Raw genomic sequence first — 14446 nt, 5'->3', positions numbered from 1 at the left:
CTACTGCAGCTACAGAAAAACGCTGTTAGGATTTGAAACCAGTTTGATCTCACATTTTGTTTTATTTTGTTTCATTTTATTTTATTTTATTTTTGTCTTTTTGCCATTTCTTGGGCTGCTCCCATGGCATATGGAGGTTCCCAGGCTACGGGTCGAATCGGAGCCGTAGCCACCGGCCTCCGCCAGAGCCACAGTAACACGGGATCCGAGCCACGTATGCAACCTACGCCACAGCTCATGGCCATGCCGGATCCTTAACCCACTGAGCGAGGCCAGGGATCGAACCCACAACCTCATGGTTCCTAGTCGGATTCGCTAACCCCTGAGCCACGATGGGAACTCCTGATCTCACATTTTAAAGATAGGCATTAGCCAGACTTATTTGTCAAATATGTTCAATATTTTTAATGATTTTAATATATCCATTCAAAGAAGGAGGGTAGAATGTTTTTCATGAACAAAGGGCAAAAACAAACGTTAGATGCTTCAATAACCAGAGTGTCCACAAATTGTTATGACATATATGATGATAATTTTGATACTCAATGTCTTTGAAAAGTTGTCACCAAAATTTTACGTATTTGTATCTAATTTACATTTTATTTTCTGTCAAAAGAACATTCATGCACAGGAAATTTGTGGATCCAGATCTATTCCTTCATCAAATGTAATTTCATATTAATCGAAATTTTATATACCACATTTTGGAACCAGCTACTGATCAAAGATTAAAGATTAATTTTAAAACTACAACTTCACTTTCTTCATTTCTTACAAAAGTTGAGACTGAATATCCTGGCTGGCTGAAATTGCCTTAAAGTAGCTTTTAAAAAACTCATGTAAATACTTTCTGTGAGACTGGTTTTTCAAACATGAGTGTTATTTAAATAAAACAACACAGAAAAAGTTTAAACACATATTAATTATGCTCTGAGGCAGCATCATCCTCTGGAGACAAGAGTAGGTGAGTTAACAAGCACGGAGCACATTAAAACCCTATTTAATAGCTGCAAGAACAGCGTTCTTTCAAAATAATCATCTAGGGATTTCATAGGGGGAGTTGCTATTTTGCTTAATTATGCATACAAAAAAGCATAAATTATGAGTGAAATAGCAACTAACTGTATTAATCACCTGTATGCCCACTTTCAATACACAAGTACAGTTCTCTTAATTTTTCTCTTTGTTATATTTGCACTTACTGAAGTCAAATTAATTTTGTATGTGAATTTAATAATAAGTGTTGGGTCTATAATTTTGAGGAATTTTTACTGAATTTTCTAGTATCACATTGTATTGTATTTTATAAAATTATTGGTCTTTAAAGGGTTGAAAAATTTTAAAAATTGGCCCTTAGGCAAAAGTGCTTCGGGTTCTCTGGTGGCCTAGTGGTTAAGGATCCAGTGTTGTCATTGCTGTGGCTTGGGTCAGTTCTATGGCGCAGGTTCAGTAATTTTTGCATGCCACTGGCACAGCCAAAAAGAAAAGTGTTCAAAGAATTTCACTAGTTTGGTGACTGTGGCTGTAGGTGGAGTCATTGAGAGATAAAAGAATGACATTTTGAGCCTGTGACAGAGAAAATAAAACCCCTTGGACCGAAATAGGGGCAATTGGAAGAGGAGCTGTCTGGTGGGGAGAGATGCCTGCTTGAGTTTGAACCTTTAGTTGTATGATGAGTAGAAAATTCAGATCCAAGGTCTAGCAGGAAATTGTTGAGCTGGGACTGAAGCTCAGGTCATGGAAAAGATAAGCCCAGGGAATCCTTTGCACAGAAGTTGTAGTTGAGTCCTGAGAATGGCCAGACATTCAAAAGAATGAATGTCTGTGAGACCCGAACATGCAGGTATTATCACATAGTAACTTTCAGTAAAACTGGTTTACACTTTCCACAAATATTGCTACCCTCCCAACTGGTTTAAGCTTCTCTAATATTGTACAGTAGCAAAGAACCGAGTGGGTGGTGGTGATGATAATAATATAATAATGAACTGATTATGAAAAAGCGATAATAACACATTCTTGTTTCAAGGGCAGTTTTTATCATATAAGAAGGTTAAGGTGCAGCGAGGTTAACTTGCTGGCGTTCACGTAAATGACGTGAAGGCGAGCTGAGGTGTGCATTCACGTGGTTTGGTTTCAGAGCTTGTGTTCTTAGCCATTTACCACTAACCGCTAACGATGCGGTGAGCCTTGCTCAGAATCATTAACCTTAAGCCACACAGTGTCCTGGGAGCATATGCGTCTCCCAGGAAGAGCACAAAACCATTGAAGGGGAAAAGAAAACCTCTCAAAACCTCCTCTAAGGGGTCCACCCCAATGCCTCGCGACCTGGAATGCATTAAAAGCCACCTGGGGTTCTCGATCACGTGGAGAGTTGGACCCAGTAAGATCTGCTCTTCTGTGTTTTGGGAAGCGCCCAGGGCTGTTCGTGGCCACGCTCTGAAAGAAAGGGCTGAAAAGTCTGGTGGCCGAAGGAGGAGGAAGCAGTCAGCCGTAGAGGTCACGGCTCGGTTACATCTGGGAGCTGTGTCTCGAGGCGCCTCTGCTCAGTCTTTAGAGTATCATCCCGTGTAATGGCTTGTTATCTCTTTTAGAGCAAGACCCAGACTTCTTTCCGTGGCTCTGAGGCCTGCCTGTGGGACCTTGTTGCACCCCCGCTCCCTGCCCGAGCTCTCTGATCTCAGCATCCCGTCTTGACTTCTCCCAGCCCCTCTGGCCCCTCTCTCCTCAGGGCAGGCAGGGTCCTCTCCTGCCCTTGCTCTTCCTGTGGGGGTTTCGGTTGCTAGTGTTTGTCCCCCCCGGCGCTCTGCTCTCCCACAAGGCCACCCGAATGTGAACCCCTCGAGGATGGAGGCCTTACTGCCCAGGGCCTAGAACCGTGCCCAGCCAGTGTAGGCACTCAGTGAATGTTTGTTAAATACACCGATAGATTTTATTTGCCTGTGTTCTCAAAAAAAAGAAAGTCCTGCCGTTTTTTATGTAGTAGATCTGGAGATTAGAAAACAAATAGATCAGACCTGGAACTTTGATGCCAAGTGAGTATTAACTAATTTACTTCACATATCTGAAAAGTAAGCAGAAAAATTGGTTCCCTTTTGGGGAATGCTTGTATAATTTTGAAAACGAAATTTTAGTGTGGTGCATTATTCGCCCTGCATCTGGACTCTTTTTTTCCTAGTCCGCTCGGGTTTGTAGGCGGTGTTCGGTTGCGGTCGGAGCGGGATGACTGAGTTTCACATCTCAGTCCTACAAGATCGCGTGGTTCATGTCAATTTTCCGCATCTGTAAAGTGGGGTGACAGTGACAGGAAACTTATAGGAATGTGGAGGGATTAACTGAGAGCTGGGCCCGGGTGTGAAACGGCCCCTTCCTTCCCGGGAACCGCCGTGTTCTCGTCTGCAGCCCCAGCTGGTTGTTTGCACTCCCTGCTCACACTTCACCTGTGCCTGGTCACCGCGTGTGTGTTCACGTCCGCCTGCCGGCGCTGAGTGCAGCCTTTTCAGACGGGAGAGTCGCTACTTCCTAAGTCAGGGATGGTTAACCAGGCCTGTCTATTTCCCTAGTAAAGCAGAGTAATTGTGGCTTGCTCTTTTTTGAAAAGGGAGCAGTAATTTTCCTGGTTCTCTCCTTTTTCTTTTATGCCAGAAGAAGGTGCACCTCCCACCCCATTTGGGGAGAGGGTTTTGCTATTGTTATTTTGGGTGAGGCTGAGATGAAACGATGCCACCGTGAAATAGCGTTTCAGTTTACATGAGGGTCAGAAGTAACTAGAGAGGGTCTATATTTGAAGAGACTCTTTACTCTCAGGGGCCAGAGAGACCCGCAGGTTCATCACCCCCGGTCCAAAGAGAGCCATGCAGCTGGACCCTTCGGACCAGGGACCTGGGGACAGGAGGAGGGAGACGTAGAGGACGAGGGCCCTGCTAGCAGAGGGGCATTCGCTGGAGGGGGACAGGGAACACAGACTCGCACGCTCCTTTTCTGGACCCTTCTGGTCCAGTTAGTCAGCCTAAAGTAGAAGAGCGAGGCTGTCATCTAGTGGCAACAACAGGTGACAGCACAGAGCAAGCCTCCCAGCCAAGGGCAGGAACTTCACCTCCTGGTGCTGGTCAGGCTCTTTCAGCTGAAAGGGACAGCTTCTAGATCCAACTGAGCAGGAAAAGGGAAGGGAATTTACTGACCACTGTAACAGGCACGAGGGCAGGGAGTAAGAATTGGGAATCCTGGAACGGGGGTCCAGTGATGGGCACGCTCTCCCTCTCTCGCAAAAGCAGGTGTGCCCCCAGACTCGTGGCTCCTCTCCCGCTGTTGGCACGTGGACCTTTTTCTCTCCTCCTGAAGGTGGGCTTCCTTCATGAGTACGAAGTAGAAAGCCTCAAACAACTGTGGGTCTGTGTGTAAGGGGTCTTTTCTCTTCTGGTCCTGTCTTTAAGTGAGATTACGGGGCAGGGTCTGACTTTGCAGGCGAGTCGACAGTTCCGGCTAAATTGGATCCAGGAGGGAGTTCACTTTGTGGCTCAGCGGTTAACGAACCGGACTAGGACACACGAGGACGTGGGTCTGATTCCTGGCCTCGCTCAGTGGGTTAAGGATCCAGCATTGCTGTGAGCTGTGGTGTGGGTCAAAGACTCCGCTTGGATCCAGCGTTGCTGTGGCTGTGGTGTAGGCCGGCAGCTACAGCTCCGATTGGACCCCTAGCCTGGGGACCTCCATACGCTGCGGGTGTGGCCCTAAAAAGCAATACATACAGAAATAAATTTAAAAAATTGGACTCAGGAGCGTGTTCATAGCCCACGTGATAACGGACCTTAGACCCAAGCAAAATGAAAGCAGATTTGGAGCGATCGGTACCCAAAGATGAGTATTTTTCTCTTCTTTCATTACTGCGTTTATTTGTAAGAAGTGGGATACTTCATTCTCCGTTAGTTTTCTTTCATTTGTTTCCAATTTTGTTCTGAATCTAGGCGCAGCGTAGAGGGGTGTTACTTATTAGAAACCCTCACATTCCAGAAGAAAGAAGTTCCAGAGTCAGGTCGTGGGAAGAGTGAGCAAGGAGAGCACTCTGCTCCCACTACTTACATTTTCCATATTTATAAAACTGAACGTAAGGACCAAATTCCCTAAAGAGAAGAGAAAGAAGAGCAAAGATTAGCATCCTGAGGCAAGAGGGCCTTGCTTCACTTTGCTTCCTCTTGCAAGTGAGGTCCTGAGACAGGGCTGCTTCCCTCGCCTGTTCATCACCACGCAGTGGGTGCGTGCCCCTCTGCGTCACGGTGGTCAAAACGTGCCCCAGGGGGTGTTTCATCCCCAGGCCCCTTCCTGTTTTAATGCCTTTGCTTTCCATGCAGGGATGCCAGATTTTTCCACCAACGAGTAAAGGACAATCATGGCAGTGATGCTGTGCAAATAGTTCACATCATTCATAGTCTCTGCTCAGTCTTCCCTAGAGTCACACCACCCGGGACTAGAGGGTCACACCGCCCGGGACCGGAGGGTCACACCGCCCGGGACCGGAGGGTCACACCGCCCGGGACCGGAGGGTCACACCGCCCGGGACCGGAGGGTCACACCGCCCAGGACCAGAGTCTCTTCCCCTTACTCTCTGGTATTTGTTTCCCAGAAGACCAGCCCTGGTCTAACTTTCCCCCTTTTATATATTACTGTTCTTTAAATACACAGCATTCCTTTCAGCACAAGTTTCATCTTCATTATCTCTCTAGACATTGAACAGTTTCATTATTTCTCTAGACATTGAACAGGTTCTCAATTCCACATGTTTTCTCAGGCAGGGAGCCTTGTGCAAAATGCCCATTCTGTTGTCTTTTGCATTTTTTAATAATCCCTAATTCTTTTTTTATGTATTTTTTGTCTTTTTTGGGCCACACTCATGGCATATGGAAGTTCCCAGACTAGGGTTGAATCGGAGCTGCAGCTCCGGCCTGCACCACAGCCGTAGCAACGCGGGATCCAAGCTGCATCTGCGACCTGCACCACGGCTCACGGTACCGCTGGATCCTTAACCCGCTGAGCCACGACAGGAACCCCCCACGTTCTTTTCCCCTAAAATCGTCCTCTGAATCTAGTATTTGCTCTTTATCGGACGAGTGTCTACACCTTGTTTCCTTCAGTGCTCTGCTGTAATCCTCACGCGTGGTGCGTGATGCCAGCAGTCCATGAGGATTCTTCTCAGAGGAGGGTGTGCACCAAGCACTTAGCTCAGCAGGTTTGAGATGCTCACATACTTCCTCCCCAAAGGAAGTAGCCTACCAACACCTAGGATATTCTGCCTGGGGCCACAGGCCATGCCAGACAGTTTGTGCTCAGGTGAATGCCTGCTTTTGTCCGCCTGTGGTCCTGAGCCCTTTCGTAGGAGTGTGGCTCCTGTGGGGAGGGGGCTGGAGACGACGCAGTGGTCCATCATGCAGGTGCTGTGTGTCCGCAGGAAAAAGCCTGGACACCAAAGCTCTGCCGAGCCTCCCAGATTGGCAGTACTTTGTATAAGTCGTGACACATCAGAGCTGGGAGAGGGGACCCCTGCCTGGGCGCGTTCCCTGGAAGAGGACAAGCGAAGGCTCGTGCCTCATCCCCCAGACCCCACTCGACAAGTCTAGTCTGGATCCTTTCACTGCAGGAAACTGTCACCACGCCTCTAAGAGCTTGTCTGAGTTCTGCCAGTCCTACTAGGCGATCAGCCAACCTGAGGGGACTCCTGGACACTCCAGAGAGAGGACCTCATGGGGCATGGAAGAGTTACGATAAGACACAATAAGGTTGATTTGATTTGTAAAGCCAGTTTCAAAGAGAGCTAAAATATATCGCAAGGAGTATTATTAATTGTTAATCTCAAGTTCCTATTAAATTTATTTGAAGGGCAAAAAATATTAAAAACTGACTTTGGAGTTTTTACCCGTGTAAGATCACATAATCACTTTGAAACCATTTGTATTTCTACACCTGGACATGCGCCTGTCTGCAGCTATGTCTGTGTCACTGTATCTGCTTACATCTGCCAGGCAATAATATAAGTGCTTTTCGGAGGTATATTGATGTGAATTGAATGGTCTTTTTAAAAAATGGTTTTCTATTTATCGCTTCTGTTTATTTAGACTCTCTACTAATATAGTCTCTGTACAGTTCTGCCAACATATTACATAAACTTTTTTTTAAAATGAGTCAACTTGGAAAGTTAACGTTTTTAAACGTCTTTTACTTCTCTCTTGACTGTATGTGTCGTCTCTTCCCAGTCTTTTGTGAACAACAGAGGCTACTTTTAACAATCCCATGCATCAGTAAGTCCAGTTCCAGGCTGAAATTACTGGAAATTTCTATGACAAAATACAGAGGAAAAATAATGGTGCTGTATTTGGAACTTACCAGTGATCAAGACAAAAGAAACACTCATTCTTGTAAGTCTCGCCGTTGGTGGCACACACATGTGCTGTGACATCAGGACAGATTGAGTCACGCCGAGGACCCCACGGGTAGTACATTTCACAGGGGGGCTGCAGACACCATAAAAGGCCACATGAATAACGCCTGGCGGACCGCCCCCGCCATTCCCGGCCTGTCGCTTCTGCTCCACATAGAAATAACATCAGATGTTACAGGCAGTTGATCTTTTCTCAGGGATTTCCTCCCCTCTGGGCTTTGGTCTGCAGGTTTTCTTCTGACTACGGTGTCTTCACCCATCCATCACCCATCGTGCGTTAGAGAGTCATAAGCATGAGAATAACTCTGTTTCAACCTGAACTGCCGAGGTTTTGTTTACACACGGAGTGCTGGTTCCAGGTGTGCGAGCCGAGGTGGGCACTGGCTGTGAACCCCTCGAAGATGGGCTTCAGTGGAGCTGCTGAGAGGAGGGTCTGTGTTGAGACTGAGTGACATGCTGTTCAGACTGTGGCCTGGGACTTAATGTTCGAAGGTGTGTTTTACTCTTAGGACGTGTGTGCCGTGTGGGGATTAAATTTAAGCCCGGGAAGGTTAAGATATATGCCCAGAGTCAGATGGAAAACTCCCATTCTGCTTTACCACGAGCAAGTTTTAGGTCGTCAGGTCAAGACAGTGAGCAGAGTAAAATAAGAATTCAGAACTAAGATATTGCATTTACCTCCGGCCATCTAGAGTAGTCACGCCGTTTGAATATTCCTGCAAATAAAGTACAGACACAATAGGTTAAGAGAAATAGTTCTCCATGGGATATGATTTCACTCACTGAAGTTCCTGACTCAGTGAAGAAGAGTGGCGTTCCCCTCGTGGTGCAGCGGAAGTGAATCTGACTAGGAACCGTGAGGTTGCAGGTTTGATCCCTGGCCTTGCTCAGTGGGTTAAGGAGCCGGTGTTGCCGTGAGCTGTGGTGTAGGTCACAGATGAGGCTCAGATCTGGTGTGGCTGTGGCTGTGGCGTAGGCTGGCAGCTGCAGCTCCGATTCAACCCCTGGCCTGGGAACCTCCATACACCTCAGGTGCGGCCCTCAAAAGACTAAAATAAAACAGTAACGAAATTACTCACTTGCACAAACTATACAAAATAATTGACAGCACCAAAATTTGTAGGTGGTATTCTTTTGTTCATAATTCGTTTATTTTGCTCTCCTCTTCCACCGTGGTAATAACTTCTTATGTAAATGTGCGGTCGATGAGGAAGGAGTAGAAGGCTTTCGGGGTTGTTTGCATAACTTGCAAACCACGTTATTTTTCCTCAGGCTCCTTTCGCTGGCTTTAGTGTCCTCCTCACAGTTGGGATACGTATACTCATGTCAAGGACTGTTGTAAAATTAAGTGTGAGAGAGTAAAAAAAGGCCTGCTACATTTTACTATATCCAAATAGCATCTTCATGTCAAGGTGCTGCACTCAGAGGATGTGCGAGCGAGGATGAGACCACTTGGCGCTCCCTGGCTCGGGGGAGACGGAGGGCTGCGGGGAGCTGGTTGTGTGAGGGCTGTTGGTGTTGCCTGGCTGCGGGAGCAGAAAATAAGAAAGACTTACGGAAGTTCTGCTCTTCCCAGTGTCTCACTTTAGAGCATAGTTAAAATAGCCTGGAAAATTCCGGCCTTCCAAAAGTTAGAATTTGCAGAGTTAGAAGAGAAAAGCTGAAAATTTTCATACAAGGACACCAGCCTCCCAGCCCCTCTGGGAAAACACTCTGCGTGACTTACACACGCTTTCAGAGAATAAAAAGATGGAATGCCCTTCTCTAATTCTACAAGGTCAGAGCATTTCCGTAACAAAAGCAGCTGGATAGAGTTATGAGAAAGGAAAAATAAAAGCCTTCCGCTAGTAAAAGTAAAATAAATTTACACACACACACATATACACATACTGCCTACCATACATAAGAACACACTTCCCATGGATCAGAATCTGAATATAAAAAACAAAACCATACAAGAGTCAAAAATATAACACAACGGAATTGCTCTTAATGTAGGCACAACTTTCTGATGATGACTCATCAATCTTTGTGCAATAACAGGAAGGACGGCTACATTTTATTATATCCAAATAACATTTTTATAACAAAATATAAACTAGAGAGATATCTGATAGACAGGAAAAAGTATTTGCAACACACATCATAGATAAAGGGCCAGTATGCCTGATCTATAAAGAATACTTTAAAATTGGGGGGGGGGGGGAAGCAGTTGCTGAGTGGGTAATATGCAGGCACATACATTCACACACACACGTACACAAACCCCAAAGATGTGGAAATAACCCTTCAATCTGTAAAAGATGCACAAACTCAGTATGATAAGAAAAATGACAATTAACGCTAATCTGAAATACCATTTTTCACTTACCAGGTTAACTACCGAGAAAAAGACCCCTGAGCCTACTACTCGTGGAAATGCAAATTGGCACAACCTTTCTCAAGTGAAATTTGGCAATGCTGAACAAAACCGCTTTGCATTCACATTCAGTCACAATTCAGGGAACTTACTCTGAAGATAAAACGTCTATAGAAAAATATATACGCATAAGAATATTGGAGCATTGTTTTAAATTGCAAAATAGTGGGCACACACTAATGCCTGTTCACCTAAGACTGGTCGAGGAAACCCTGGTACATCCTTTCAGTGAAATTTTACGCAGTTGTATAAAAGAATGAGGAAATCCCTGCAAACTGATTTGTACCAATTCTCATGTCGTGGAAACGAGGAAAAGCAGGATGCAGACGCGTACCTGTCGTTTGCTGTGGTTTTATGGAAGGACGTAGGCAGAACCACGAAAGGCACATGCGTGTGTTTATCTGAGTGAAAGGAATCGCAGGGAAGGTCACGTGGGGGCTGACAGGCGGGTTGCGGGAAGCAGGGACGTGGGAGGCAGTGACACTCCTTTGAACCTCAGCTTTTGTTCATTTTGTTTCGTTTTCATCCTGTTCAAAAGCATTTCAAATTGCCTTTGAGTTGTCCTGACCCGTGGGTCAGGGAGAATTGTTCTGCTCCGTTTCAGAACTCGGGAGGATTTGCCCTAATAAGCCCTTTCCAGTAGGGACAGCCACTGATGCTCAGTTTGGCGTATCAAACCCAGAGACATGCCTTTTCCTTTCCTACCACTAAGAGCAAACTGGGTGTTGCCCTCCCAGGACCCTTCACGTGTGCTCACCTGAGCAGACAGGCTGGGCCAAGGCGAAGGAGACCAGGAGGAGGGCGGTCATCCAGGGAGAGGCAGCCATCGGGTCGCAGGGGACAGCCTGCTCGGGGTGGGGGGCCTGGGAAAATGCAGGACAGTTTATTCCGCATCGCTCACACACCTGGCCTTCCGAGCACGCGAGAACCCGCAGTCTGCCCTGGTGCCGTTCCCAGGACCTTGGCCGTGGTGGTCCCACCTGGCTTGGTCTCCAGGGACTCAGACCTAAGACGCCTCTGCTCCAAAGAGGGAAAGAAAACCATCCCAAAGACGGTTTTTCTCTCCTACCAGCAGCCGTCGCACAGTCGCTCTTTTCCTTGGAGGAGGAGTCCGCCTCGGGGCGCCTAGCAGGGTGACCCCAGGCTCACTACACGTCTAAATGGGTTCATCCTACAACGTATCATCCAAACGGAGACACTCGTGTTCGTGGGTGGGGCCCTTGGAGAGTTTACGAGAAGTCTGAGCAAACAGGTGTGAACCGAAGGCTGTCTGCACAGTCAGGGAGGTGTCGCCTGATTCCCCCACTGAAGGTCTCCAAGTCTTAGCTAAGGTTCCCTCCCAGGCCAGTTCCATGCGTCAAATACAAAGAACAGACTGAAAATGGAATTGCTGGTCCAGGGTCATAAAAATGACATATACCCTTCTTGATGAGTCAAGATAATTGATTTTTATCATTTTTAAGACTCAGGTACACATGATTTTGATGCCATCTGTCTGTCAGTGAGCTCTGAGTTCACATTTTCGCTTCAGTATCCTTAGAGGTGGGAGCCTCAGGAAAAGTATGGACGTCATAGGATATTCAGAATATTGGCTGATATTAATAGAGAGTTTAACTGTATTCCGTTACCCATTTCTTTCGCCACTCTCTTCTAAGAATGGAACCATTTAGGCCTGGAGAGAAGATACTTTCCAAGTCATTTACGCAACTTTCTCATGCCCACTCTTGTCATTCCATTTCTTCTCCGACGGCAGCCAGAGGGGCGGCGTGGAGAGAAATGAGGGAGAACCGTATATATTAGCAGTGAAGGTTTCCCAACTTGCCTGAGCACAGGAAAGCAAGGGAGGGTGCTGAGAAGAATAAACTTACAGGGCCGCCTAGAGAGAGAGGAGGAAGCCAAGGGAAGCCGTCACGGCCTTAGACTAAGGAGGTGAAGAGACATTTACCTGAATGAGCTTGACGCAAAATGTGAGCCTGCTGCAGTCCCCCGAGGTCACAGCTGGCCACCTGCTGGTCCGTGGGTCTGTGGCCAGGGGCACACTGAGCAGAGGAGGCGGGCTCCTTCCTCAGCTGAGTGGCCACTTGATTGGCAGCACATTGTTCTGATGGCTCTTTCCTAGTTGGGCCGCGCCCTTGAACCCCTCTGAGGTTTCCTGCTCCAGCAGGCGGGCGCTGCCCAGAGGGGCCGTGCGTGTGTTTCTGCTTGTGAATGAGGAGAACAGGCTGACATGGGCCGAGCAGATTTCGTCACCTACCTCAGGACCGACCATCTGGTAAACATTCCACCACATTCGAGGCTGATGCATTTTCCTGGTCTCTGCTTCCCGAGGTCCCTTAGCCCATCCTGCTTCCCAGGAGCTTTGTCGTCTTATCTTTCTAGAACATAAGCTCGGACATCGGCCAGGGAAGCCCCAGCACCACAGCCAGCAATCGGTGCAATGCTTAGGTCTTTCATTTGCTTCCCTCCACTGCACCTTGACGTAGGCAAGCCTGAAAAGTTGCCGTTATCTGGAACATTTCTCTCCCACCCACTGTAAACCCTCCTGGAGAAGGTGGTGTTCTTTTGGCTCCTTATCCTCCTTCCCCAGCCCGAGACCCACAGACTGACATTTATCTTTGGCCCCTTGGCATAGCTACACTCTCCTGACAGCCTCTATTCGTCCCTCTTTCTTCCAAGCGGGTAAATTTAGCATCTTATTTCCTGCTCCAGACTTTGCTTGGCTAGCAAGGATAGAACGAATTCCATACAAGGAATGCTACAGACCTGCTGTGATCACAGCTCTCCTACGTCCTCTGGACTCCTAAGGCGGCCTCTGACTTAAAGTCATGTCACAGCTTATGCCACGCATCTCCGTAAAATTCCCTCTTTTTCAACCCAATTTTTCCCGCTATCCGACCACACCACCTCTACGTTACTTTGAATGGAAAACCTCACCTTTTCTTTACTGAGTAGGAAAGCCTCAGGATGGACTAGCTCCACGTTTTTCCCCTTGCCTTGTAATTCGGGATATTTTATCATCTACCTTTTTTTTTGGCCGCCCGTGGTATATAGAGTCCAGGGATCCGATCCAAGCCACAGTGTGACCTAAGCCACAGCTGTGGCAAAGCCGGATCCTTAACCTGCTGTGTCAAGCCAGGGACAGAACGGGCGTCCCAGGGCTCCCAGGATGCTGCCACTCCCCTTGCACCGCAGCGGGAACTCCTCCACCTTTCTATTTTATCCTTGTCTCCATACCCACTTACTTGGGGATTTATACATTCATCTCTTTCTTTCTGCTCTGTGGTTTGCATTTCTCATCGTACTTTTTCCTCAGAATAATCCCATGAAGTTTATATCACCGTAAAATCTGTGTTAAGGAAGAAAGCAACTGAGGCTTAGAGGAGTCGATTCACTTGCTGAAGCTAACAAGCTGCTTGCGAAGCTACCAGCGGGCAGGGATGGGATTCGGACACAGACTCGTTCACTCCAAAGCCCGGGTTCCTTCCTTTCTCTCCATCGTCTTTCCTCTTCTGGAATGAATGTCCCTTTAATTTACCACCCACAGGCTTAGAGCAATACCAGGGGCGTTTTGTGCACCTGTGCCACTCCTGGCAGCATCTTTGGTTTGCCCTCTGCCTCCCATTTCCGCAGCCAGTATTCCGCATCTCTCCACGATGCCGCCTCCACGTGGTTAGGCTGCATGCTGTACCGCAGAAGAGACCCCTCTGTACTTACCCAGTGTCGACCTTAAAATTATACTGTCCTGCGGGGTGGTTTTTCTTTTTTTAACCACTTGATAGGTATTCAGTAATATGGATGGAACGAAGAAAGAAATCCATCCATTGTATTTTGGTTTGGGTTTTTTTTTTTCCTGTGTTCTTGGATATTCTTGAGAATGTGTTATCTCAGGTGTGTTTTAGAGACACTGTGTCTAGTCCAGTCAGACAGTCCTACTGGGATTTTTATTGTAGTTACACAAATTTGGTAAAAAATAGTATCTTTATCAAAGCCTTTTCGTATTTGAATTTGTGATACATGTCTTATTTTTGACTTGCAGGGAAATTTCTCCATTCTCCACATATATAGGAATTTCAAGAATTCTGTTTCTGGGAGTTCCTATTGTGGCGCAGTGGTTAACGAATCCGACTAGGAACCATGAGGTTATGGGTTCGACCCCTAGCCTTGCTCAGTGGGTTAAGGATCCGGCGTTGCCGTGAGCTGTGGTGTAGGTTGCAGACGCGGCTCGGATCCTGCGTTGCTGTGGCTCTGGCATAGGCTTGGCAGCAACAGCTCCGATTAGACCCCTGGCCTGGGAACCTCCATATGCTGCGGGAGTGGCCCTAGAAAAGGCAAAAAGACGAAAAAAAAAAAGAATTCTATTTCTAAAACACAAATCTGATCTTGTTGCCCAGCTCACATCTTCCATTGGCTCTTCACTGCTTCTGTTATACAGTTATTATTTATGGTAAAACTTGACTGTGAGGAAATGTAACATTTTATTTGTGTAACTGAACATCCATGAACCTTGTCGGTGAGAGACAACAAGGATGTAGGGCCTGTGGCTTTCGGGGCGGGAGATGGAGTGTGGAGCGACGTATGGATCGAAAGGAAGAGAGCGA

General features: G+C 47.0%; 2 protein-coding genes across 8 annotated transcripts in view; one reads left to right on the top strand and one right to left on the bottom strand.

The window, feature by feature from the left end:
• Positions 1–14446, top strand: part of LOC396905 (acrosin inhibitor) — a 118422-nt gene that overhangs the window by 83927 nt on the left and 20049 nt on the right. For 2 of the 4 annotated variants that reach the window (XM_021080535.1, XM_021080524.1), the window contains exon 1: positions 12061–12120. The exons of the other annotated variants lie outside the window; for them this stretch is intronic. In XM_021080535.1, the coding sequence (XP_020936194.1) occupies positions 12076–12120 (45 nt within the window). In that variant the 5' untranslated portion in view covers positions 12061–12075. Of the gene's footprint in view, positions 1–12060; positions 12121–14446 lie in introns of those variants that run through there. 4 annotated transcript variants of the gene reach the window in all.
• Positions 4151–13997, bottom strand: SPINK13 (serine peptidase inhibitor, Kazal type 13 (putative)). Of its 4 annotated transcripts, XR_002341985.1 has the most exons (6): positions 11794–11964; positions 10606–10711; positions 10183–10375; positions 8108–8145; positions 7375–7502; positions 4151–5120 (listed from the first exon to the last, which is right to left on the bottom strand). XR_002341985.1 is itself a non-coding variant. In XM_021084978.1 (5 exons), exons 1-5 carry the CDS (start codon positions 12151–12153, stop codon positions 5029–5031), a joined length of 486 nt encoding a protein of 161 aa, XP_020940637.1. In that variant the 5' UTR covers positions 12154–13997; the 3' UTR covers positions 4151–5028. The 4 variants fall into 4 exon arrangements, 3 of the variants coding, with proteins under 3 accessions (XP_020940637.1, XP_020940639.1, XP_020940638.1); XM_021084978.1 differs by lacking the exons at positions 10183–10375; positions 11794–11964 and adding an exon at positions 12103–13997 and having other exon boundaries at positions 7375–7573; XM_021084980.1 differs by lacking the exons at positions 10183–10375; positions 11794–11964 and adding an exon at positions 12103–13990.

The sequence above is a fragment of the Sus scrofa genome, chromosome 2 (assembly GCF_000003025.6).
Source record: "Sus scrofa isolate TJ Tabasco breed Duroc chromosome 2, Sscrofa11.1, whole genome shotgun sequence".
Classification (NCBI taxonomy): domain Eukaryota; kingdom Metazoa; phylum Chordata; class Mammalia; order Artiodactyla; family Suidae; genus Sus; species Sus scrofa.
The sequence above is the reverse complement of the archived record's forward strand: the minus strand, read 5'-3'. Positions and strand labels throughout refer to the sequence as shown.